This window comes from Sinocyclocheilus rhinocerous, unplaced genomic scaffold (assembly GCF_001515625.1).
Source record: "Sinocyclocheilus rhinocerous isolate Xijiao unplaced genomic scaffold, SAMN03320098_v1.1 scaffold711, whole genome shotgun sequence".
Lineage (NCBI taxonomy): Eukaryota > Metazoa > Chordata > Actinopteri > Cypriniformes > Cyprinidae > Sinocyclocheilus > Sinocyclocheilus rhinocerous.
Genome location: NW_015641018.1, coordinates 1,872,542 through 1,900,221, shown reverse-complemented (window position 1 = coordinate 1,900,221; position 27,680 = coordinate 1,872,542). Strand labels below are relative to the sequence as shown.

Below are 27,680 nucleotides of genomic sequence, written 5' to 3'. Positions count from 1 at the left end.
ACAATTCCTTGGACTTCATGGCTTGGTTTGTGCTCTGACATGCACTTTTAACTGTGGGACCTTATATAGACAGGTGTGCCTTTCCAAATCATGTCCAATCAATTGAATTTACCACAGGTGGACTCCAATCAAGTTGTAGAAACATCTCTAGGATGATCAGTGGAAACAGGATACACCTGAGCTCAATTTTGAGTGTCATGACAAAGGCTGTGAATACTTATGTAAATGTGATTTTTTTCTCGACGCGTTTCAGAAAGGCGGGGCATAGAGGAGAAACAATAATGCACAGTATGTGGAAAATAATGTGTTTTTTGAACCTTAAACCGCATAAACACATTTCATTACACCAAATACACAAAATAATGTTCTTTTTAGCAACATCATATGACCCCTTTAATGACAGAATTTTCATTTTTGGGTAAACTATCTCTTTAAATTCAATTCTGAGAGGCACACAAATAGAAAATGAAGAATTTTACTTGTAGAGCTTGGATATTTGAATGTGTGTGGGCAAAATCTTAAAACTGATTCTAATAGATATAGCCTAGCTTTAACTGGCTCCTAAAAATGAAACGGCACTCCGTGTCTCCTTAAACGGCTAAAGGTTGAAACACTGCATTTCCCATCATGCACGAGACACATTAGGATGTTGATGTTTTAGCTGGAATACAGAGAGGAGGGAGCTCAGAGCTGCACACAGAGCGTGAATCACCGAGCACACGTGCTCATACAGCCCGAGCTCAGATACCAGTCCACACAGCCAGTGATGTCGGCGCCCTAGTCTCCACTCCCATTGGTGGACAGACGCCTGTCAAACACAGGCTGCACATCTCGTTCTCAACAGTTGGACAACACAGCCCCGGCGAACAGGGCTCCCGCTGTGTCAGAAGGGGAAGCGCGGCGAGAAGTGCGCAGAGGAACCTCAGCTGCTCTTTAGGGTGTCCTCTCCGCACATTTCCTCTCCTTGGGATAAGGGACGGTCGTCGGGACTCGCTGCAGACAGCATGCAACACAGATCCTCAGAGAATACTGGCTTTAACTGTCAGGTAGGATGGAGCGTCCCGAGAGTCTGGCGTGTCCTTGAGAGATTTTGTGTGCATCTGTTGAGACGTGGTTGATTCAGCATTGAATTCTTGTAATATAATGGCTAAAGATGCCTTTTTCATTCTGGTTGTTATTTTCTCCTACACTTTTTCTCTCAACCTTCCTGTTTGCGTGTTCATGGAGCTATTTTAGTACCTCCTTCCCTCAGTTTCTCGTCTTTTCCTCTCTCTCCTCGTGTCCTTTTCATCTTTCATCTCTGAGGCAAAGGAATTGTATCTAGTTGTCGGAGGGGATGAGTCTGATTCAAACCGAAGGGATGAGCTTTAGAAGCAATAAAGAAGCAGATGTGTGCATAAATGTGAGGACATAAATAGCATATACGGAGTGAAAAGTGGAGGACGGCAAGGTCAGAGGAAGAAAACATTGTATCCAACAGCAGAAAATATTTAGGTCGATGACGAACGAAGCTGTAAATGTGTCTTTTAATTATGCTGATGAGGCATGGGCTGTTTGTGTGAGCGTCATGCTAGTTTTCGCCGCTTTTGGCTCTCTGGAAGGATGCTGATGCTGATCCTTCCATTGCCATGGTAACCGCAGCCATCTGTAGGGATCAGTCCCGCCACTCTCGACCAATCGAACGGCTCTGATCCCATTCATCCTCCCTCAGCTTCTTCAGTCCAATAATCCCCTCTCTCACGGCTCACGGTCGTTACTGCGCGATCACACGGTTTTGACGACTTACACGCAGGTAAATCTCTAGGACAGACGAACAGAGTGGGTGAATAACGTGACCGATGGCTGGTGACATGCTGTTCTGTTTCGGTTGTTTAAGGGGTCTGGCATCGTGATCTGGCGCTGTGCTGAAGAGCATGCAGCAAATGCACGTTATCATTTAATAAAGTTTCATAGGCAGAATTGGGTCACAAGGCACCGTGACCCAGAAAACTGCATGCAGAGCTTTGTGTGCTGAAGAAGATTAACAGGAAGTGATAGCATTTCGGTGTACAAAGGCCTGTTTACGGCAAATCCAATGTGACTAAGCGACACAAAATTATAAAATGGCCACACCAAAATGATTTGTGCTGCTTCTATTGTTAAATATTCAACGATATTGATTAATATCAGTGTTATTTTAGTATTATTTGCATAGTTTTTTCATTTTGAATTAGCTTTAATTTGTATTATTATTATTTTTTTTTTTTTTTCATTTTTATTAGATTTTTTTTTTTTTTTCAAATTTCCAAATAGTTTTAATTTATATATCAGTTAGTTGCCTAGTAAACATTTTTTTTAAAATGCATCTTATAAGTATATTTCATTTCAGCTTTATTTCAGTTAACAAAATGTTTTGTAATAGTTTTAGTTAACGATAACAACAAATTGTTAATCGATGGTGGATCTTTAATTTGGCTAATTTCTCTTATTTTTTTCTCTTAAGTTCATCATTAAAAGACCTAAAATTTAACACTGCAATCTATAAATTTAATTTTATGCTAATCTCAAAATTAATATCAATTTTTCATACTGTACATTATAATGTTGTGATGTTTAAATTCACTATTAATAATTCTGTGTTTTTGGTGTTTTATTTATAATTCATTTAGACAAAACATTATATAATTTTAATTTATTGGTTATCTACTATAGCATGAAAATATTTTTTAAGAAATGTAATATCTGTGGCTTCCATAATACATTTATTTAATAAATATTTTTTATTTAATACATTTATTAAATAAGTTTTATCCCGCATTAACCAATAATGGTAATGTAAAGTAGTTTACAGAGATGCATTGTTTTGTTAAAAATCATGTTTGTGTGTCATAAATTCTGATCTACAATGAATATGACTTAAAGCCCCCATGACATTAGAATCTATATGCCCCCAACTTCCTGTTTCAAAAGGAAATGCATCAACAAAGGACAGAAAACTGCACTCATTAAGCCATTTCGTGGGGTCTTCAACTCAACATTTGTGTGTGTGTCACCTTTAAACTTCCGTTGTTTATTTATGCTGTACTTTCGAGAGAACATCGCCTGAAGGAACCTCCAGGCCCTTCAGTTCAGCCACAGTTGACTGGACGTTCCTCCTCAGAGGCGACTCTGTCTTCTCTGATTTTAGGAGTGAGAATCATTAGTCCAGGAGTATCTGATCTTCTTTCATCTCCTGCAGAGCCTTTAGGAGTTGTGATGAATTCGTGGTGCTATACAAATCCCAACACAATTCTCGGCTTGTTGTAGTTTGGCGATTGCTCTTCGCATTAAGGTTCCTTGATAACCCTGAGCGTAAAGTGATCCGGCATCAATCTCCTAAAGTCTTAAAGTCGCTCATTACAGCTCACTCACTCCGGATGGAGCAGAAAAGCCACATCCGTCGTGCGAAACATTAAAGTGTGACAAACATGTAAAAAAAATAAGAAATCAGGAAGGGGGCCAACACTTTTTCACACCACTGTATATATGTATATATGACCTTTTTATCCGCTATTAACCCTCTCCATAAGGCCGTTGTGATCTAATGCTTGATCTGATGTCATCATAAAAACATGCATTTGATGGTTTATACATCCTCGTGTCCTCATAATGCCTCTTTGTCTCAACGCAATTTTGCGTTATTAGTGGAAAGAGTTGACCGAGGTCTCCTTAGATGCCGAGAGAAGACTTTGAGAATGCTATCAGGGCTGGAGAATGAAGATGTTAGTGTAAATTCAGATCGTAATTCTTACCAGAAGGCACAAAAGAGCCTTTCAGAGCAGGAACTCTTACTATTCAGTCTGCTGCCTGATGAGATCCATTGCTATTCAGGAATGTAGTGTGAATATATATGGACATGCACTTCTGCAGTTAATGGATGCTGTTTAGAGAATACGAACAGTTCTGGATCTGGAATTTCCTGTAAGATGTCAAATCTGTCAGGACAAAATGACTCCACAAACCACAGGAGTAAAATATATGGAAGCTTAATGCATTCACAACACCATTTGTCTTGTATCTATGTTGATTTGTTTTGTACTGTACAGTATTGTTTGAACACAGAGGCAAAGAAACATGCATGTGGGTAGTATATATCCCTCATTCAAAGTGTCCCAAAGTGTCGTCTTCCATCGTTCCTCTTCTGCTTTTAGCAGTGGCCTTCTTTGTCATTGTTAAATGGGGCATGAGAGGACAGCAAGAGGGTGTCTCTGGAAAGGATGAAGTGCTGGAGATACTCTCCAGCTGCTGGAGATAGATAGGCAGCTGTTATCTTCAGGTTCTGGGAGATGTTGGACGGCTAGGTTTTGGACTTGGAATCTTTAAATCTGTATGGTATTTTTTAATGGCAGATGTTCATATCTTAAATGAATTTAATGAAATAAATTTAATATATATTTTTAATAAAAACAGTCAATATAAACATTTTATTTTATATTATTTTAAATCAAAATAGTCAGTTGAAAAACTGGAAATTTCCAATTTGGTGGTAAAGGGTTAACCGTAATAAGGCATAATGAGAATTTTTTTTTTTATTATAAGTGGTATAATAATTTCCTGAACATTATTTTGTTCCATCAGACTCCAGATACTGTGCCTTCCTCTGTCAATTCATGTCAGTTCAGGTTTTTTTTCCTCTTTTTTTTTATTTTTTATTCGGAATAACATGCAATGGTAAGTTGTGCACAAACAGACCAAATGCATGTATTAAAAAAACAAACAAACAAACAAACAAAAAATGGTCAGTTTTGATTTCATTTTGATGTCATGTTGACTTAAGCAACATTCATGTCTTTAAGCCTGTGGAAATGCTGGTTTGTTTGTGTTTGTGGAAGACAGGGAGGGAATCTGTTTTTAAGTACCGTATTGGCCCGAATATAAGATGACCCTGATTATAAGACGACCCCTGAAAAATAAAACCAAAGTTTTTTTGTTAGATAATGTAATCTTGTTGAAATTGATTTCATAAAATTGCTATCGAAAAAAGTATCGTTCAGGAACCGGTATCAAAGTCAAGGTATCGGTATCGATATCGAAAATTTTTGAACGATACCCAGCCCTACATATGACAGACTTAGTCTTTTTCGACGGGGGAAAATGTTCCAGGGATTCATCTCCTTCGGCCATCCCACACACAGGTGACTCTCACTGACTGCTCGCACCAACCGGAGGGGCTGAGGGGGAGGGGTCGTGTGACTCGTTATGCTCTTCGCTGCACACAACTGAGGGAGTCCTGCACTTTCCGTCTTTGACGACACGTAAATAAACTGCGCATACCGCAGGAACGGTATAACGGGAAATTTTAGCGGTTTTGAAACCGTGACTTTTCCAAACCGCGGTATACCCTGAAACCGGTTATCGTCCCATGCCTACTGCACTCACACAATTATATTTAGTATTTTCAAAATCATTATTCTGATCATATATATATTACAGAAAGTATTTATGCTCCCTTATCCAATTGCAATTGCAGTTAATCGATTCGCATATTATGTAAATCAACTGACAGCTTTTACATAAACATAAAATAAATAAAGCTCTAAATTGCTCTGCTCTGTATGAAACCGGCATGTGAGAGTGACCCCAATCCCTCCCCCACCTCTGCGCTGCATGTGTGTATGTAAATCTGTGTCCACATGTGCGAATCTGCTTCATCATTATTCAACCCGAGCAGCCGCGGTCATGTGACTCGGTGTGCCGCTTATGCTGAGAGTGACCGAACGACGGAAGGACATAAAGTGGAATAAAAAGAGAGTAGTGTTGTCACGGTACCAAAATTTCAGTATTCGGTACCAATACCAGTGAAAATCCACGATTCTTGGTACCAATTTCGGTACCAAAGCAAAACACAAAAACATGCTAATTAAAAAATTTGACTATACTTTCATTTAATCCAAACTGTGTACATATTTAATTTTAAAGGGCTTTTAAAACCTTCTAGAGTTAATCAGCCAAGAATAACAACTAACTAAGTTAGCTAAAAAAAAACAAAAAACCCAGAACTGCTTTTCTGACTGATATGACACAAACAATGTTAACCATTTGTACATTCTCTAACACGCATATTTTAGCATATTTTACCTCTGGTGTGTAAAAATAGTAAATATCATCATGTCCTCCTGTTTTTTTACCATAATAAAAGTTATAGGAGCATTAAATAGTTAATAAAGAAACTTCATTCTAATGTTCATTATATTAGCGTTAGCCGCACTTATGCTAACGATTAACTACTCTATCACTCTATACTCTATCTACTATATCAATCCGACATTCAAATTAAAATATTGAATAATATTCATAACATAAGCGGTGTTTCCCACAGACTTGCACTCTATTTGTGGCGGCATATATATGCAAATTCATTCTCTGCCAGCAGGAGGCGCTTGTAGAGCGGGAGAGATAGAGGTTTCCCCAGTAACGGCTGTAATCAAATAATCGCCATGTCTCCATGCTTTTATGAAGAGAGCGCATCTGCGCACCTTTCGGATAGCGCATCAAGAACCGGGTACCGTAACGTTTTCATTTTTTTAGTACCGACTTGGTACCGAAGTACCGAGCTTTTTGACAACACTAAAAGAGAGGAAATGGATAAAGAAGAAACGAAGTGTGAAAGATTAGGGATGATGAACGTGGGGGATCTCAGATATAATGCCACACCTCAGCTGCAGACAGGAAGCTGCTTATTAATATAAAGAGAATCAGGCCTGTGGGACACACTGTTATCTTTCATTAGTGAGGTCTGAACACACAAGTGGGTGTGAACATGTGTGTGTGTGCGTGTGTGTTTTCATATGTTTGCACAGGTGTTATCTCCGTCAAACAGTTTTTTTCCCCTCCAAGTCTCTATGTTGTTATGTGTCGTACTAATGACGTGTGCGACAGACGTGTTAATGAGTTATCAGAATATCTGTGTGCACGTGTGTCCTTCATCTCTCCCTCCAAGAACAAGATGGAGAGATTAGGGCTCATGTTGATGACATCACAGGCAGACTGAATGGAGCTTCCCATGAGCCTGCTGGGCTGAGTTGCCATGGTTATCTATATAGATCACCCTGGATTCCCATTTATGGTTCCTTCGCTCTCATGAGTGTGGCCACACACACACATGCACGCATCACAGCTCAAGAAAAATGAGTCACCGAGGCAGTGATGCTCTGAGATAGTTTCTTTTATTAGTCAAGCATCACTATTACTAATGCTGTGCTTTAACGCATTGGGTGCAGCCCTGAGTCTGCATAGTAACTGCATTTAAAAATGCAACCACCCACAACATCCTAGCAACTTTCTTTCATTTGAGAAAAACTATTGTCATATCACATACAAACAGAAACTTAAAGGTCTTCACAGCCACCCGTCAAAATAAAAGTTTGGTTTAGCTTGAAGAAACTGTAACAGAAATATATTATTTAATGTAATAGTACTACTACTAGGCCTACTGCTAATAACATTTTAATTACAACATTATTTTTTAAGGAATATTTACCAGAAAAATGACTTAACAGAATTTATTTAGCAGGCAAATGTAAATACATAAAACTGGGGAAATAAATAAATTAAATAATAATATATTTTTTTAATAAAATCAATTAAATAAAGATGCTTTTGATTAGGGATGTCCCGATCACGTTGTTTTTTTTTTTGCCCTGATCCAATCCGAGTCATTGAATATTAAGTATCTGCTGATACCGATTCCCGATCCGATACTTGTATGTTCCTAGTGTTTGATGCACAATTCAATTACATTAAAGTTATTTAAATCAATCCAATGTATACAGAGTTGTCCAGAGAGTAAATGTAATATATGTATATATGTTTATGTGTGTGTGTGTGTGTGTGTGTAAACATATACAAGATACACTTTCTCTATGTCTATATCTGCACATACTGTATAAAGACATTGGTAGAATATGGGACTACTGATGTAAAGTTCTTGCATTTTAAATAGGCTCTATACAAAAAAGCTGAATAATTGCACCATAAAGGTAAAAAAAAGTGGAGATATGATTAGAAAGCATGAAACTTGTGCTGTCAGAATGACAGTCTTTCAGTCAAATCCAAAGCAAGACGCAATCCATAGCAACTAGGGGTGGAACATTTCTCGGTAAAAAAATCAAAACCGTACGGTTCTCCACACACGGTTCGGCACGCACTAGGACCGCGGTTCAACTTAAATTTGACAACGCATCTGTAATATGGTTTGTTATAAATAACACGTAAAACAAACAGGGTTCGGCTAATGTATGTTTCTGTTGATGGATGCGCATTCTGGCTTCCAAATACGTTACAACAACAGCGATGGAAAAAAAAAACGTGGACAAACCATTCACTCTTTTTCAATGCGAATGCTGGAATATGAGCAGTCATTTATTCCGTTATCGTGCTGATAGCGTGCATGCACAGGTGAGACCTGAACAGCACACGTTGATATCTGTGTTTAAACTAAACTCATTTAAGCTTGGCCAGTTTAAACATTTAAGAGCCAGAGGACACGAACTTGTGCACGCAGTGAGAAGATTTGTGCGTGCACTTGTCCAATGCGTGCAAACCCGCACCTCAGAACGTGCGCAAATATTAAGCTCTCTCTGAAGTATCATGTTTGAATGGACAAATTCACACAAAAATTATGTCAAATTGCCTGTCTTGGTAAGTATCCTATAACAGACCAAGCTGGCTGAACATACTGAATCAGTGCATTGGATCAGTGCATTCTCTTAAAGTGACAGCACTTTCTTAATATTAATCAAACAACAACAACAAAGAAATCACTCACTGCTCTTGATTGAATAGCTTTTGTAACTTTAATAAAGATTAATCTTTAATTTATACAGTAAAATATGCAATGCTATTTTACATTAAAATATTGTTACGATTAAATCTAATGTTAGACCTACCTAAAAAAACCTGAAAATCACTGTTTATTAGGGCCCGAGATCTGCACCAGACTTCACATGTTTGATAAAAGTCTTGGCCTGAAGACATCTATATGCCAACGTCCAGTTATAATCATAGCGCCACCAGCTGGCAGCAGGAAGTTTGGCGCATATAAATGACTTTGACATATTCCTCTTATATTTACCACTTTAAATGCATATTGCCCACTCTTTGCTCTTTTCCAAAAGCCACCGGGTGGCGGTGAGCCCGGGTGCGAGGGCCCTTTCATCGCTGCTTGCAGCTTTAATTTTATTTGTATCTTTACTCTATATTGTATTTATTTGTGCTGTTGCATGTAGTTAGATAGATTATTCTTATTTTCTTTATTCTTATTTGATAGTATCGTTTTTTCCCTAAACATAGCACATACTGAACCGTACCGAAACCGTGACTCTAAAACCGTGATACATTGAAAATGAAAGCTCAAACGTGTGTGAGGCGTTAAATCAGACCTCACTGGTTCTCACGTGTCATGCACGCACAATTCTTTTTCTTTTGGTTTTAATGGCAGTTGAACATGCTCATTTGAGCGTATTCTTTTCCTTTTAATGACTCTAGAAATATTAAAATGAAAAAAAAAAAAAATGAAATCCAGAAAAATGAAAACGGAAAAAACTTGGAAAAAAATAAAACGGAATTTGGGAAAAAATAAAACTGATTTCATAGAGCCCTACCTAGCAACCACATAGCAACATGCTGAAGACCATACAGAACATTCTGAAACCACACACTGTAGTAACATATAGGCCTGTCACAATAACTACTTTTTGCTAGGCGACATATTGCCCCAGAAATAATAACGATAAACAATATTGTCATTTTAGTGATGGTAAATTTTTACCATCACTAAATGTTATAAATGATATGAAACAGTAGGATTTTTAGAAAGGAAAATTTTAAAGAGATAAAAAGAATAATGAAGGAGAATCTATAAATTATGAATAAATTACTGCTCTTGTGTGACTAACATGTAATCATGTATTCCATAAAAAATAACTGTAATCTGATTACGAGCATTTTAAAATGTAACACTCTAATTACAAGTACTTCATTTTTGGAATCTGATTACATAATCCCAGATTACATGTAATCAGTTACTACCAAGCACTGGCAAACACATAGCAATGTTTAAGAAACTCACACCATACACTTTGTATGCCCTGGCAACCACTTCCAATAGCTTAGCATTTTACTGGCAAGTTTTGCATTCCAAGCACCGCTAGAATTTTTTTTTTTTTTTTGGAGAATGTAAATATATAGTTGGAGTTAATCAGTACCACTATAACCTAGAGAAATTAAGAGTGATGAGTGTTTCATCCATGTAGGATGACCTGTTTGAGGGTTAACAAGGAACAGTGTGATGCCTCCCTTCCTCATTTATGCACTGTTGTGGTCAAACCAACCAAACCTGCAGCATATTCTGGCCTCTCCCATGATCCCCTTGGCTCTCTCACGTGGATGCTCATATGTATGTGTAGGATGTTCCAGCACACAATGATAATCTCTTCCCATGTGATCCACATCTCATTCAGCCTAAATGGTCCTAGAAACCCGTGTTTTGCTGAAAGGACCCTGAATGTCGTCCATCCATACCATCCGCTCAGGTACAAGCGGATCATCTCACAGTTATCTAATCTATGCCTTTAAAATTAATGGCTTCACTTCTGCTGTGGGCCGTAGCCATGTCACTCTAAAGATGTGCAACTGATTATGTGCAAGCTGCTGAAGTGTATGAATGAGTTCTCCATCTAAACTGGACTGTGGCTGATCTAGATTCTGAGCCACAGGCTGGTGAGTCTTTGACTTTACATGGGACTAAAACAATGTCATTTATGTTCTGAGGACAACTAGCGGCAGGCCACGTTAGTTGTCATGGAAACTGTCTGCTAAGGTTAGGCTCAGGCAGACGGCTGCTTATTTTGGGATATCATCTATTGGTGGTGTGAGAGGGAATAAGGGTCTGTTATTGCCACAGTATGGCATTTAATAGGAGTAAAACATGGGCTTTGGAAGTAGGCATATTCAGATATGGGGTGTGCGATAATGACAAAAAATGATATCGCAATATTTTTTGGAAGTTTGTCGATAACGATAATTGCTGAGCATGTTATTGTGCTGGTATTTTGGCAGGTTTAGGACTGCCATGGACAGCTGACTCCCAAAGCTTTTGATATTCTTCATATTCTGTGCGGTGGTTCGTTTGCAGCAGTAACAGAAATTAACTTTTGCAACAAGTTTAAATAGATTTTTAGCTTTTATAGGCATTTTTACCTTTATACAATTTTTTTTCTAACCTAATTAAATGTATGCAGCATCTTTTGTGTCAAATTCCTAAATTTAATCAGAATCTGAATCTGCATCTGAAGTGGCATTTAGATGCATTCACACAGACTGTTTAATGCAGGACATGAATACATTTAACCTGCAGTTATAAATGCATAATTAATGTTGAAAAAAAAAAGAGAAACACACTGAATACTGATATTTGAAATAATAAGTGGAGCTGGGGAAGGAGGTGGGTTTCTGAAACGAGCTGCAGCTGCTAATGCAAGCACTAGCTGGGTATTTGAATTTTGAGCAGCAGGCTCATTGGCTGCTGCGTCATGTGAATAATGATGTCATTATGTCAGATTAAGTTGGAAACTATCGGACTGCGCCATATCCACCTTATTTTTCAATGCGGAAGTAAGCCTTTTTCTATCAATGTGCGAGACTTCCGGTTCATTAGCCGCTGTAGGGAAATAATGAGAAGAATAACAAAGTGCAGTAAACGGCAAAACTGTTTGCACTACAAACCAGTGCGTTCATAATTAAGATAATACATTAAAATAATATGGTAAGACACACCAGTTTGAAATATCAAGCCGCAAAATGAGCTGTTTTGTACAGCTAAAAATAGCTGAAAGCGGATGACACCGGAAGTCAGACACATTAAGTTTACAAATGGCCGCAGCCGCTCTAACGGGAAAAATAAGGTGGATAGAGTTTCATGACAGAACTTTGGCATGCATTAAATTGTTCAAAATTGACAGTAAAAACATTTATAATTTTATATAAAAAAAATAATGTGACACTGAAGACTGGAGTAATTGCTTCTGAAAATTCAGCTTTGCATCACAGGAATAAACTACATTCTAAAATATATTAATAATATTATTACCGACCCCAAACTTTTGAACAGTACTGTCTATGTGTTTATATGTGTATGTGTGAAGCTCTGCTTGCCATATGCTTTGCTGTATATCATAGAATAGATTGTAGGATGTTATCTGTTAGTTATCATCTATAAGAGAATTAATTTGTATGTGTGACTGTGTTTAATAAATGTGTTCTGTTTTGTAGAGAAACGATGAGGAAGCTGTGCTGGACAGGGGCGGGACTCGGTCCATGCTCAACACAAATTTCGAGAAAGAGGAGCTAGAAGGTAATTGAAGCTTATTAAACACACACTCTAAACCTGGGAGTCAAACACACTGCCTGATGCATTAATATTTAAAAATTCAATTCAATTATACTTTAAAAACATTATATAAAAACACAATATATTTATAATATTCCATTTTTAGCTTTTTTCTGTTGTTGTGTGCATCATGTTACTCAAATCTTAAAGCAGTAGAACGTTTCTAAACCTTAGCTAAAATTGCAGCAAATACATAGAAATTAATAAGTGAAATTCTTAGGACCGTACACCTTCTTTTTTTAGGCCTGAATTTGTGTTGTTTTTAGATTAGATTATTAAAGCTAACACTGTCTAGCCAATAGCAATGAATTGCTTTCTCTTGTGCATATAGTTTTTGTTTACTATCCCAATATTATTTACTAAAGCAGCATAAAGTTGATTCTAAACATCATTAGCTCCAGAAGAGCATATGTTGTACACCAAATTTGCTTTCAACAGACATTTGGCATGCTTTAAACATAGGCTCTCAAAGTTTTTGTAGAATGGTGCCCTAATTTTCAGACAACAGAGAAGCAGAGAGGAAATAAATCCGCTGTTTGACATTAGCTGTTCTTAGTCCTGAGGAAATATTCCATTTAGAGAAACATTTCATTCCAGCTCCTTCACACACACACACACACACACACACACACACACTTGGAGCCAGAGAGTGTCTGTGCCTAAAGAACCTCTCTGTTTCATCCCCATCCTTACTTAACCCTATATAAAGACCCCCAATTGGAGAGAAAGTGTCTTTTTTTCAGTTTTAGTGAGTTGAATTTTATCTACGTCTTTGTAACTGCTCTGAATTGTGGTGTTTAGAGGATATTTCACTGATGTGAAAGGAAGTGATTCATCTTTGTATGAAGTACAACATGGTCACACAAACGCACACCTCAAGGCTGATGGGGGAAGATACCAGTGAAGGTAATGAGATAAAAGCACACGTGTGTGTGTTTGTTTCAGCCCTGGAGGTCTTTATCACTTATTTAGATGCTAAATTGCACGACTGAGTGAGCCAGTGAAACTAAAGCTCATTAGAGTGTGTATTTCTAAAGAGTGAGACGGTGGTGATATTAAAAAGTGATGAGGTGATTCAGAAGACACAGTCAGCATGGACCATATTTCTGTTCTGCTTTTGATCGCCATCTGTCTGCTTCACACACTTAAGTCGTGATGTAAAGGTCTGTTTTGTGGCTTTTCTGTGTCAGTGCCCAGGGCTGGAAGCACACAAGCACACGTATGTGCTCTCTCCCCACAGACACACACTGTCAGAGTGCGTCTCAGTTCAGAGAGCTGGAGGGAGAGAGTGAGAGAGGGATTTAATGCTATAGTTTAATCTGAGACCGTAAACAAGAACAGAAATACAAAGTACAGAACCGCCGAATCTGATTATATGACTGCAGAGATTGGATCTTGCACAACAGCTTTCTACACCTGCTAGACACTTTAAGATTGAGGAATAAAGGAAGTATTTCTTATTAAAGGAACATTTCACCCCAAAAAATATTTTGTCATGATTTACTCGCTCTCATGTTGATTAAGAACTACATGGCTTTCTTTCTTCCGTGGAAATTTGTAAGCATCCAGTGACAGTAACAGTAATTAAGACAACATGTTTTCTTTGGCAAAATGGCACAGAAATATCTTGTCAAATAAATTGTCAGATAACAAAAATAATTAGAAAATTTTAAACAAATCCCAAATCAATCAAATAAATAAATAAATAAATTAATAAATAAATAAATAACTAAAACAAATAGAAGAAATATCTTCATATAAACAAACTAAAGGTTTTTTATAGCTTTTTAAAAAAAAATTTTTTACATGTTTTTAAAAAACATTATTATTATTTATTATTTAAAAAATAAATATCAGCATGTCCACATTTTCCAGCAAAAAATTCCTCTTGTACAAAAAATGCATTTGAAGCAAAAACAGAGTCGTCTGACTTTAGCTTTCTGAAATTATGCTACATAAAACTATAAAAGCAGACGGGCTGAATGAGAACGCAGATTCTCTCTCTGACAGCAGGTGGCGCTTATGGAACAACAGGAATATAGCATGTCCTTGGTTACCGCTGTAAACAAGGCAGCACTCCGATTATAAACACTAATTTAATATGCATTATAGGGAGGCAAGATGAAAAGAAAATACCATCTAAACGTTTCTGAAGACAGTCAGTTCCCCTCAGAGATGCATTCATAAAACCCCCCAGCCCCAAATTTATCAACTGACTTGTATTGTCAAATATTTTCATCGATTTTCAACCGGCTCAGGATGCGTCGTGCGTAATGTATCCCTATACATTAAACATCAGTATGCTGAACAGGAAAGCTACTGATTTCACAGCCTCGTTGTGTTAATAATTGCGCTCTTATATACCATTCTAACTCAAACTTTCCAACTTATTCAAAAAAAGATGTTTTATAAGTAATATTGTGTTCATTTGTGAAGATCTTAATGAACAAAATGTGTAAGAATGATAAACTTTTGTTGTGCACAAAGCTCTTTTTCTGCAATAATCCAGAAGCCAGTGGATAAATCCTATTGATGCTAACTTCTGGGTTGGCCTACAAAAAATACGTTATCACTGTAGTGCCCTATAGCTACTTTGTTTAGAACATTTTGTGATAGCTGGCCTCTTCTGTTTGTCCCTGGCAGGCCACCGTACCCTCTACATTGGGGTGCATGTACCACTGGGTCGGAGGTCACACAGACGGCATCGTCACCATGGACATCGCCACAGGAAGAGGTCACGGGAGAGAGACTCTGGAACCGAGGATGGCAGAGAATCACCTTCATATAGTAAGTCTGTCACTCTACAAGGATAAATGAAAACTTGACTGAGTCAAAAAGGACAGAGATAAATAATAAAATGTGTCTCTGTATTTCTGTAGCAGACACACCGTCTCAGCGTGTACAGTTCCTGCTGGGAATGGAGGATGACGAGGAACACATTCCTCACGCTCTCTTCACAGAGCTGGACGAAATCTGCCTGAAAGAGGGAGAGGATGCGGAATGGAAAGAGACGGCGAGGTACAAATACACGCACACACGCACGCAGAGGATACACAAAGAAGCAGGGACATTTTTTTGGGAAAATTAATAATATAATATGCTGATTTATTATCAATGTTGGAAACAGTTGTGCTGCTTAATATTTTTTTGGAACCTATAATACTTTTTTTATTTTTTTTTTTATGTTTTAATGAATAAAAAGTTAAAAAACAGCATTTATTCAAAATAGAAATCTTTTGTAACAACATACACTACTATTCAAAAGTTTGGGGTCAGTATGTTTTTTTTTTTTTTAAAGAAATTAACTGTCCTATTCTGCAAGGATATGCTAAATTGATAAAAAGTGATAGTAAACACATGTATTGTTACAAAAGATTTCTATTTTAAATAAATTGCTGATTTGTTGTTGTTTGAAAATCATGATATATTTTTTCAGGATTTATTGGTGAAAAGAAAGTTGAGAAGAACAGCATTTATTTGAACTAGAAATCTTCTGTAACATTATACATGTATTTACTGTAGTGCTGGGCGGTATACCGGTTCATACCGAATACCGGTGTTTATTTTTGTTATGATATGAATTTTTAAAATACCGCAATACAAGTGTATGTCGCTTAAACAACGTTCGGAATGCGTCACAATCAGTAGAAAATATGGTTAACACCCGGTCATGCATGAAAAAAAAACCCCGTCATGTACCGTGAAACCAGTATAATTTTGAAAAATACCGTGATATACATTTTTGGTCATACCGCCCAGCACTAATTTACTGTCACTTTTGATCAATATAATGTGTCCCGGCTTTTAATTTCTTCCAAAAAAAAATGGTAGTGTATATCATTTATAATTTGCTTTATTCATTGTTTTACATTTTTTAGATCTGGTTTTGGACCAGCACGAGATGTCAGTTTCTTTGGGAGAGGAGGTGAGGAAGAAAATCCGAAATGCTCTCCTTAAACAGCACCACCATCAGAACCAGAAGAAACTGGCTAACCGGATCCCCATCGTACGCTCTTTCGCAGATATCGGCAGGAAGCAATCCGAACCGCACTCCATGGATAAGAATGGTACTGCTCCACACGCTCCAGCAAATGCATTCTTCTGCTTTTGCCATGCATCTGTCTTATCATCCTTTTTGATGGTGTGTCTGTCTGTGTGTCCCAGTTATCATCACGACCCAATCACCCCCCAGTTCCTTTTCCTCTCTCTGGTCTAGGTTCAGCCACAGTGTGAGAAACAGACAGGTGCTCTTATGTCCAGCCTGGTCCCTCCGCTGTCCCAAGTGTCTGTCAGCTCCCCATAAACCCCATCCATCCCTTTCTGCCCTTCCTGCCCCAGACAACCCCCTCATCCGGCCCAAAAAACACTGCATCCCCTTCAGCAAACGACTAAGCCCGCCTTATGGCTACCACGTTATCCCCACCCTTGACCCTGAAGAAGAGACAACATCAGGCAATATGATCATAGATTCGCCTGTACTCTAAAGGTGCAGTCACATTAGTGAAATTTCGAGAGCAAAAAAGGTCCATTGTTAATAGTGTAGAAGTTACCGTCAAACCAAACAGCTTTCTGTTGGTCAATGCTGCAAATTTGGGTTACACTTTACTTGAAGGGGTGTGCATAAGACTGACATGACGCCTTCATAATCATGACATGACACCTACATAATCATGACATGACACATGTCATGAATATGAAGGGTTTTTATGCATGTTTATGACAACTGTCATTAAGTGTCATTCGCTCAGTTATGTAATTTTTAATGCAAAGATGACATTGTTTGAGATGTCTTTGTTATGGGCTATGGTTAGGGGTAGGGTTAGGTTGGGGTTAGGTCAAATAATGTCATATTTGCATTAAAAATGACATAACTGAGCGAATGACACTTAATGACAGTTGTCATAAACATGCATAAAACCTCCTTCATATTCATGACATGTGTCATGTCATGATTATGAAGGTGTCATATCAGTCTTATGCACACCCCTTCAAGTAAAGTGTTACCCAAATTTGTGTGACCCAACTTAAATCTGATGGAACATCTGTGGAACATCAATTTTTTTCCCTCACAAGAAATTCCTGAGCATGTTTGACTGGATTTTGCTCACAAAATTTCGCGAACAGCACTAAATGTGACTGTACCTTAATGTATAGATATGGAATATCTAGATATCACAGAATGATACCATGTCAGTTCATTTGCATCTGTATTATCTTGGCCTTTCCAATATGGTGGACTTGCAAATGTATCATGGTAATTACCAACTGTTTATACAGTTATTTAGGTATTCCATATCAATGCTCTAACCAACAATAAACATAGCGTTAGTGTAGCATTTAACCACTTAGCTTTGCGTTTAACCACCTAGGAAGTAGTACTGGAATTTGTAGTAGACTTTTACATATCCAACCTCATCTAATTGTTTCTGCTTCTGATTTAGTTTTTAAATTTGAATTAGATTTAGACAAGGTTAAGATGTTTGTAATCGGCCTCCTTAACATGTTCCTTTCAACTATTTTTAACCAGGTAAGTGTACCTACAGTAGGTCTTAATCTCCATGACCGTGACATCACTGTCTTTCTTTAAAATGATTGAATCTGTTGTATGATGGTCTCTTATTTATTTTCTCTGTTTTGTATGATTGCTGCACTGCTTCCAGGTCAGATGGTGTCTCCTCAGGCTCAGCCCACCACTACAGAAGGACGTGCGGATGGCAGTCGTGAGAACAGTGCTGTTGACTTCAGCAAAGTAAGAATCACCTTCCAGACAGTAATAAATCTTATTCTGGAACTTAAATATACAAATATACACTACTGTTCAAAAGCTTTTTTTAAAGAAATGAATACTTTTATTCAGCAAAGTAAAGAATTTTATATTGTTACAAAAGAGTTCTATTTCAAATAAATTCTGTTCTTTTAAACTTTCTATTCATCAAAAAACCCTAAAAACTGCATCATGATTTAAATACAGAATTTAAGAAGCATGACTGTTTTCAACATTGATAACAATAAGAAATGTTTCTTGAGCATCAAATCAGAATATTAGAATAATTTCTGAAGGAGCCATTTGAGTAATGGCTACTGAAAAATCAACTTTGCTAGCAAAGAAATAAATTCACTGTTAAAATACATTAAAATAGAAAACAGTTATTTTAAATCAGAATAATATTTCACAATATTACTGTTTTTACTGTATTTTTGATCAAATAAATGCAGCCTTTGTGAGCATAAGAGACTCCTTTAATTAAATAAAATTGTTTAAATAATGATAAATAAAACATGAAATGATTCAGGTAGATTTAGGGACAACACTGTGCTTTATAAGCATGCTAAAAAAAGTTGTGTTGCTGAGGAAGCATGTTTTTGTGTCTGCAGATAGACCTCCACTTCATGAAGAAGATCCCACCCGGAGCTGAGGCATCCAACATCTTGGTGGGTGAACTGGAGTTTCTAGAGAAACCTGTGGTGGCCTTCATCCGTCTATCCCCCGCTGTGCTGCTCAATGGCCTGGCAGAGGTCCCCATCACCACCAGGTAAGAGCAGAGAGATCTGAGCACAAAAAACATGAAACATATTAATGTCTCGGTTGGTCAAGTTCATTTTATCGAGCGGTGTGCCTCAGAGTTCACTACTAAGTCCTATGTCATTGTGCAGGTTTCTCTTTATTCTGCTGGGGCCAATGGGGAAAGGGCCTCAGTACCATGAGATTGGCCGCTCAATTGCCACGCTCATGACAGACGAGGTCAGTACTATGGACAACACTGTGTTTATTTCTATATATGATGATATACTATAGGCAGCAGGCTGTTATGTATGCTAATTTCACCTGATGGTCTTTTCTTCAGGTGTTCCATGATGTAGCTTATAAAGCAAAGGATCGTTCTGACCTTGTGGCAGGAATCGATGAGTTTTTGGATCAGGTGACTGTGCTGCCCCCAGGCGAGTGGGATCCTACCATCAGAATAGAGCCGCCCAAAAACGTGCCCTCACAGGTGACTGAGTTCTCAAACTCCATGCAATGATTCATCACAAATGCTGGAATAAGTGATGCACAGAAATGTCAGCAACCAAAAATATTCAACCAAAAATAGTTTTTCGGTTAAAAAAACAGTTTCCGATGGCCAAAATTATTGACCGAACCGATCATCTCTTCACTACTAGTTATTATAGCACAGTATAATCATGAATGAACATTAGAAGTTATGTTGAAAGAAATAGTACAACTTACTAAAATATATAATGTCTCATGTAATCACTCAATCAGTCTTATAACAATGGAAAGACGTCAATAAAACAGCTTGTAAACAATGTCACATATTGTTACATTTACCTCAGGAAAGCTATTCATTGTCCATAAACTCAGCTAGAACAATTAACACTAGAGAGGAACATTTTGCTAAATATATGAGCTATATTACATATTCATTCATTTTAGTGCATCACTAACTGGAATAGACATATTTTTATCTCCGGTCTGAGATCAATAGTAATGTTGGTTCTGTGTCTCCATCTTGCAGGAGAAACGGAAGGTTCCTCCTCTGGCCAATGGAGGGGCTGATCTGGGGGAGGCCGAGGAGCACGGAGGCCACGGAGGACCAGAGCTACAGCGCACAGGGAAGTGAGTAATCTGCAAATATGTACTGTCCATATATTTTAGTGTTCATGAATTCTGTATATCACGGAACTGGATCTCAGAGGTGTTCTTTTGTTTGGATTGTCAGGTTTTTTGGCGGTTTTTTTCTGGACATCAAGCGTAAGGCTCCTCAGTACCTGTCAGATTACACAGATGCCATCAGTTTGCAATGTCTCGCCTCCTTCCTTTTCCTGTACTGCGCCTGCATGTCTCCTGTTATCACCTTCGGAGGTCTGCTGGGAGAAGCTACAGAAGGACGCATAGTAAGGACACGTGCAAAAACGAATATTAAAACTGATGGGTTGATTATGATGTGACTGATGATTTGTTCTTCCCATTTCTCTCTTAGAGTGCAATAGAGTCTCTGTTTGGAGCCTCTATGACGGGTATAGCATATTCTTTGTTTGCTGGGCAGCCCCTCACTATCTTGGGTAGCACGGGACCTGTCTTGGTCTTTGAGAAAATCCTCTTCAAATTCTGCAAGTGAGACTCCTTTAATTTGCACTAAGCATTTAGATTTCTTTCAGTCAGTTCAGGGGAATTCACTAGTGCTACACTATTTAGTGAATTCACCCCCAAGGTGTCCTTCATAATTTTACCATAAAATAAAGACTAATTTTTATCTGTGTTTTTCTCCTTAGAGAGTATGATTTGTCCTACCTCTCCTTACGCGTGTGTATTGGTCTGTGGACGGCCTTTATGTGTCTTGTGCTGGTTGTCACAGACGCCAGCTCACTGGTGTGTTACATCACACGATTCACAGAGGAAGCCTTCGCTTCCCTCATCTGCATCATTTTCATCTACGAGGCTCTGGAGAAACTCATTCATCTGGGAGAGACGTACCCTTTCAACATGCACAATGACCTCAACCAGCTCACTCAGTACTCGTGAGTACTGACACACAAACACATCGATCTTCCTCAAGGTCACTTCTATAAATTCAGTTGTACATGTTGATAAAGTTTTCAGTGTTAAATATTGTGATGTATTTATGTGTGTTTTGCAGGTGTGTGTGCACAGTGCCTGAAGAGCCCAGCAATGCCACACTGAATTACTGGCAGGAAAAAAACATCACTGCATCTGATATTGACTGGTTAGGCCTGGATGTTAAGGTGAGTGCGACTATTGGTGCATTAAAATCCTCCTAGGAAGTTTGTATTTACGAGTTGGGAATTCGTAAATGTCAGGTGCATTTAAGCTACTTTGGTTGGAGCAAAGATGGCGACATACATTTTCGACCAAAAATTTCGCTTTTTGATTTTTTTAAACTCATCTTTAAGAAATTATACATGAGGCTTAGCTAGTTTTATTGAAAATGAAAAAAGTTAATTCCAACAAATTTACAGTCAATAAAGACTCTGCTCCTATTGTGTCTGCCATATTTTCTCACTGACTTGCCTTCAACTCGGAAAGTCAGGGCTTAATGAATGCTCAGAGCTTCCCACTCATAATTATGACTTTGTGGTGGCATGTGCGTTTAACTCGTAAATACGATCTTTCTGACATGACTTGAACTAGGGCTGCACGATAAATATCGCACGATATTTAATGCGCATCTTGTCAGAAAGCCGGTTCTGTAATCAGCGGTAAATCTCTACACGTGCGTGCTTTCACGTGGAGCAGCATTTACTACACAGAGCCGTTGTTCACAGACAAGCTGCGCAAAACCACGATCATATTTTGCGCATGTTTTGCGCAGCTTGTCTGTGAACAACGGCTCTGTGTAGTAAATGCTGCTCCACGTGAAAGCCCGCACGTGATGGAGATTTACCGCTGATTCCAGAACTGGCTTTCTGACAAGATGCGCGTTAAATATCGCATGCGATTTATCGTGCAACCCTAATAAATATCTAGGGCTCTCAAGCAGTTAAACATTAGGTAACACTTTACTTAATGCCTTTATCTATAATGCATTATAAAGGGTTAATAAAGGGTATAATGCATTATAATTATTCATAATGTGTGTTGTAATACATTACATCTTGTTATAAATATTTATAACTGAATTTAAAATGCATAGTGTAACAATGAATTGATAAGTGTTATAATGTATTAACTGTGGTTACAATTATTAATGAGATTGTACAATGCATTATAATATAAGGTGCATTACAAGGCATAATTAATACATTAAAACTACTTATAAAACAGATAATTCCGGTCCTTGATTCTGATTGGTTGAGCCGCGTTCGAAGCTGTTGTAAATTACACTACAAACATACACCTTTGTTTACTTCTGTGTGTTGCTCGGCAACCACTTTGTTGGAACCACAACTGTTTCTGAGGAACTACATTGTTTGGTGGAAGAATACTGTTTTTATTTATATCATTACACTTTATTTACTCTGTTTTATTCTGTGAAACCTTACTATGTATATGGAATAACCGTTTTATAAAAGCAATAAGCCCCGTGAAGCCGTGGTTTACAGTAAATTTATAACAGAAAAAAAAAAACCTCTTAGCTGTTATAAATTCACTGTAAACCACGGCTTCTTGGGGCTTATTGCTTTAAGTGTTACCAAAAATGTTAATCTAATTACATGATGTGCCAATTAATTAATCTAATTGCAATGGCTGCATTGTGGCCATAACATACTCTAAATATGAAACTAAAGCCACCAGTAGGTGGCGGCAAGTCACTGTCTTAATGTGTGAGTCATTCAGTCATTCATTCAACTGAATCGCTCAAATGGTTGATTCATTCAAAAACGAAGCTAGTGACTTGATCTTTATTAAGGAGTCACTGAATCATTGGCTCACTCGATTTATTCGAAAATGTGGATTTATTCAGCTACAAAACTTTGTTTTGGAACTGTTTTATTGGCCAAATTTAGTGAAAACAGACAATACTGTGTCAAAAATGTTACAATATTAACTTGTTAATTGTACTGTTGTATTAAATCAATATCACATATTAATTTGTTCAGATATTCAGGAAATAAACAGCTCTCTTGTTCGTGTGATATCGCTAAACTTCATCATGTGATATAAAAAAACCCATACAGGGGCATTTTTTTCCTTTCATTTCTTGAATTTTATGGGCATATAAATGCATTCTCTGAGGCTACATCACACAGTCAGTTGTAGTCCTGCATCATGTTTGTTAGCAATTCCATGTAATGTCGTACAGAGCGGGGTGGGGACGTTAAATGCGTTAATCATTAAGCACATTGCATTGTGGGATTGTATGTTCCACACAAACTCAGCTGGTTTGTATACTGCACTTTTTTTTTTCTTTTTTTTTTATATACAAATAATAGATCACCTGTACATACAGAAAATTTGCATACAGTTTTTGGTACTGCATACTACTTTCTGGTAAAACCAGTGTATCATCCCGAACATTCCCACAGACGCTCCTCTCATTTCTGTGGCTCAGATATGGGCTAATACATTTCAGTGACTCACAGATCTTCTTTATGCACCAAGAGCTTGTAATCTCCAAAGAGAAAGGAAAAATTTAAATCGCATCATATGACCCCTTTAATATTACTTTGATTCAAATGAAAGTTTTGTCTGAACAAAGTCTCTTTTTAAATTATTTAACTTTATTTTCATAAATAAAAAATAACAGTGTAATATAATTAAAATATTTATTATATTATATAATTAAAATATTATTATTATCATCACTATTATTGTTTTAATATAATAAAATTAATTTTATTATATTAAGATACAAATAATTATCTTTAATAATATAATGTCTATGTATATTTATTTTATATATCTATATATAAATAGTATATAAATATATAGTTATATATTTATAAAAAAATGTAATTAATATAATATAATAAATATAATATAATCAAAATTTATTTAGACCCATTATACCTGGCCAGTAGTCAACAGGCACTGCAAAGCCATTCACATTTTTAAGGCTCACAGATTTATGTTCATTTTCTAGCACTTACTCTAATTTTGTGTATTTCTAAACAGGTGAGGGCCATTATCAGTGATTTTGCTGTTTTCATCACCATCTTGACTATGGTTCTGATTGACTACGCTCTGGGGATCCCGTCCCCCAAACTACAGGTTCCTAATGAGTTTAAAGTGAGTCGTTAAGAAAGGTTTTTAAGTAATGTGTCCTTTTCATTTGTACATTTCTGCATAAATCTATCCTCTGCATATGAATACTTAATTAATCAGATGATCTCTCACAGCCAACCAGAGATGACCGTGGCTGGCTCATCAGCCCATTAGGACCAAACCCATGGTGGACCACTATTGTGACCTTCATCCCAGCTCTGCTGTGTACCATCCTCATCTTCATGGACCAACAAATCACTGCCGTTATTATTAACAGGAAGGAACACAAGCTGAAGGTGTATTGCTAAGTCCTACTCAATATGCTTCATTTGGTAAGCAGATATTCTTGTAGACTTGATGTCCTTTGTTGTGTCCGTGTGTCTCCACAGAAAGGCTGTGGGTATCATCTGGACCTGTTTGTGGTGGGTGTGATGCTGGGCGTTTGCTCTTTGATGGGCCTGCCGTGGTTCGTGGCTGCGACGGTGCTGTCAATCTCCCACGTGAACAGCCTGAAGCTGGAGTCCGAATGCTCTGCCCCTGGAGAACAGCCCAAGTTTTTGGGCATCAGAGAGCAGCGCTTCACCGGCCTTATGATATTCGTCCTTATGGGCAGCTCAGTGTTTATGACCTCCATACTGAAGGTCAGTGATCTTTGGCTCAGATTGAGTCAGGCTACCAAGTGTGATCAACACATGATGCTTGCATTAAACTTTTGAGATATTTCGTCATTTTTAATGGCTGTTATTTTATGTTTTTGTCCTCAGCATATCCCAATGCCTGTGTTATATGGCGTTTTCCTCTATATGGGAGCGTCGTCTCTCAGGGGCATACAGGTACTGCAATTGCTGAATTCATATATTGTGCTTGATATAGTTGTTTATTCAGATGTTTGTAGGAGTGGCTTATGTTATTTTAGTATTGTTTATATACTATTATAGCATTTATTAATATTTTGTATTAGCTTTTATTTTTTATATTCTCAGTTTTCATTTGAGTTTGTTTTAGTAATATTATGTGCTTTTGTAATTTTTGATTTATTTGATTTAAATATTTTAATAATTTATTATAATTTATAATAATAATTTATATCATAATATAATATAATAATTTATTTTATTTAAATATTTCCATTTAGCTTTATCATTTAATTAAATGGTTTAATAATTTAAATATTTCATAATCTATAATAATTTATAATAATAATTTATTTAATAATATAATATACTAATTTATAATATTTTATTGTTAGGCTTTTGCTTTAATAATGTTTAGTACCCAGACTTCATCTTAATTTATTTCAGTTAGCTGCCAAGTCAACATTTCTAATTTTCATTGCTTTTTTAAGTTAGTTTTTTTAAAATCTAATATTCATATATTATATGAATATTAGATTAAAATAATATTGTGTTTGTGTGTGTGTGTATATATATATATATATATAGAAACATTCTTTAATAGTTTTAGCTTTCATTTTTTTGTTAACGACACTGAATTGACATTGTGCAATTTTGACAGTGTTGTGTTTGTGTTTGCCGTTCAGTTCTTTGATCGTCTGAGGTTGTTTGGGATGCCGGCGAAACACCAGCCTGATTTTATCTACCTGAGACACGTCCCGTTGAGAAAGGTTCACCTGTTCACCATTATCCAGCTCAGCTGCTTGGTGCTTCTCTGGGTCATCAAAACTTCCAGAGCTGCCATAGTCTTTCCTATGATGGTAAGATGTGTGTTTATGTTTATATAGATACTGTGTGTGTGTGTGTGTGTAGTATATATATACAGTATATACATATATATATATTTGAGTGTGTATGCAATATATGTGTGTATCTCATATGATGTCTGCGTGTTTTCTTGCAGGTCTTAGCCCTTGTGTTCATCCGTAAGCTGTTGGATTTTGTCTTCTCTAAGCGAGATCTCAGCTGGCTTGATGACCTCATGCCCGAGAGCAAGAAGAAAAAAATGGAAGATGCACAGCAAGAGGTACCACCACCCCCCATCACACACTGCTATTGGTCGCGGCCTGCAACAACGCTATTGGCCGGCAATGACCAATCACTGCAGACAATGTTTTAAAAGGAAAGGTCACCAACATGTTTTATTCTCACTTTCAGGAGAATCAGTGTGTCTTGATGGAGGATGAAGGAATTGTACAAGTGCCCTTAGAGGGGCATTTTAAGTAAGTAGAAAAAAAAAAATTGTTTGTACACTGTAAAATGGGCAAACTGCTGTTATCTAATCTAACCCTTAAATCTAGCTTTGTTAGAGTATTTATATTGATTCAGTGATTTGAAAGAAATATTTTATTGAATAATTAATTTGACCAATTAATGTAGATATTATACAAAGCACACTTATTTATTTATTTACTTATTTACCTACTTATGTATGTGTGTATTTATTTCATTATTTTACTATTATTATTATTATTATTATTTTAAGAAAACATACACTACCGTTCAAAGGTTTGGGTCAGTAAGATTTAGTTTTAAAAGAAATTAATGCTTTTTTCAGCAAATTGTTCAAAAGTTACAATACAAATATTTATAATGTAACAAAAGCTCAAATAAATGCTGATAAAACAGATGCAAATAATTGCTGTTCTTTCGAACTTTTTATTAATCAAAAAATTCTGAAAAAAAATCACCTGTGTTCCGTGTCTTGTGTTTTGCTCCCCATGTGCTCCCCATGACCCAGTTTCTCCCATGTTGATTGTGTTTATTGATTTCAGGTGTTCCTCGTTGAGTCCCTCTTCTAGTCATGTATTTAAAGAGTGTTATGTGCCTTGGTTCCTTTGTCCGGTGTCTAACATCAATCCCCGTGCTACGTGTGTGTTCCTTCCTGTGAGTCTTTATTTGGTTAAAATAAAGATTTTTCCCCTTGATACTCTCCGTCGTCTCCGCGCTCCTTCGTTCCTCACAGTAGCAACCGTGACAGAACACCGGACCTGCATACAGTAAGCGGCACCCCTTCTCCCTGAATTCTGCGGGCTTGCAGCAATGACAGCGTTGGATGACGCGACGCTGAATTCTTTGTTCTGGATCGGGGCCAATTACCATCGCCCTGTGGACCTCCCAGACACCACTGGACTGTGTTGGAGGGAAGGGATCCTCCGGTGTCTGGAGAGCGTCTGGCCCCGATCCAGAACCGCTCCGCCATCAAGCTCGCCAGACACTCCAACGTCAAGCCCGCCAGCCGCTCAGCAGTCAAGCCCGCCGGCTGCTCAGCAGTCAAGCCCGCCGGCCACTGCACTCTCAAGCCCACCGGCCTTTCCATTGTCAAGCCCGCCGGCCGTTCCATTGTCAAGCCCGCCGGCCAATTCACTCCCAAGCCCTCAGCTGACAGTAGCTTTCTCCCTCGCCTCAAACCAGGGGAGGAATCTAAGGAGGAAAAGGCTGTTAGCTCGAGTCTATGAGTCCACTACAGTGTCGGCTCCAGCCCCTGAGTCCGCTCCAGTGTTCGGCTCCAGCCCCTGAGTCCGCTCCAGTGTCGTCTCCAGCCCCCGAGTCCGCTCCAGTGTCGTCTCCAGCCCCTGAGTCCGCTCCAGTGTCGTCTCCAGCCCCTGAGTCCGCTCCAGTGTCGTCTCCAGCCCCTGAGTCCGCTCCAGTGTCG

General features: G+C 37.7%; 1 protein-coding gene across 1 annotated transcript in view; it reads left to right on the top strand.

The window, feature by feature from the left end:
- The window catches only part of slc4a10a (solute carrier family 4 member 10a), a 42,390-nt gene that overhangs the window by 8,693 nt on the left and 6,017 nt on the right, over window positions 1–27,680 (top strand). The window contains exons 3-22 of the mRNA XM_016570142.1: window positions 12,289–12,370; window positions 15,050–15,193; window positions 15,286–15,444; window positions 16,285–16,473; window positions 18,067–18,155; window positions 18,782–18,939; window positions 19,061–19,148; window positions 19,252–19,398; window positions 19,924–20,024; window positions 20,128–20,302; window positions 20,389–20,522; window positions 20,681–20,926; window positions 21,046–21,151; window positions 23,931–24,095; window positions 24,206–24,367; window positions 24,461–24,712; window positions 24,836–24,904; window positions 25,612–25,785; window positions 25,929–26,051; window positions 26,183–26,247. Coding sequence (XP_016425628.1) covers window positions 12,289–12,370; window positions 15,050–15,193; window positions 15,286–15,444; window positions 16,285–16,473; window positions 18,067–18,155; window positions 18,782–18,939; window positions 19,061–19,148; window positions 19,252–19,398; window positions 19,924–20,024; window positions 20,128–20,302; window positions 20,389–20,522; window positions 20,681–20,926; window positions 21,046–21,151; window positions 23,931–24,095; window positions 24,206–24,367; window positions 24,461–24,712; window positions 24,836–24,904; window positions 25,612–25,785; window positions 25,929–26,051; window positions 26,183–26,247 — 2,828 coding nt within the window. The remainder of the gene's footprint in view (window positions 1–12,288; window positions 12,371–15,049; window positions 15,194–15,285; window positions 15,445–16,284; window positions 16,474–18,066; window positions 18,156–18,781; window positions 18,940–19,060; window positions 19,149–19,251; window positions 19,399–19,923; window positions 20,025–20,127; window positions 20,303–20,388; window positions 20,523–20,680; window positions 20,927–21,045; window positions 21,152–23,930; window positions 24,096–24,205; window positions 24,368–24,460; window positions 24,713–24,835; window positions 24,905–25,611; window positions 25,786–25,928; window positions 26,052–26,182; window positions 26,248–27,680) is intronic.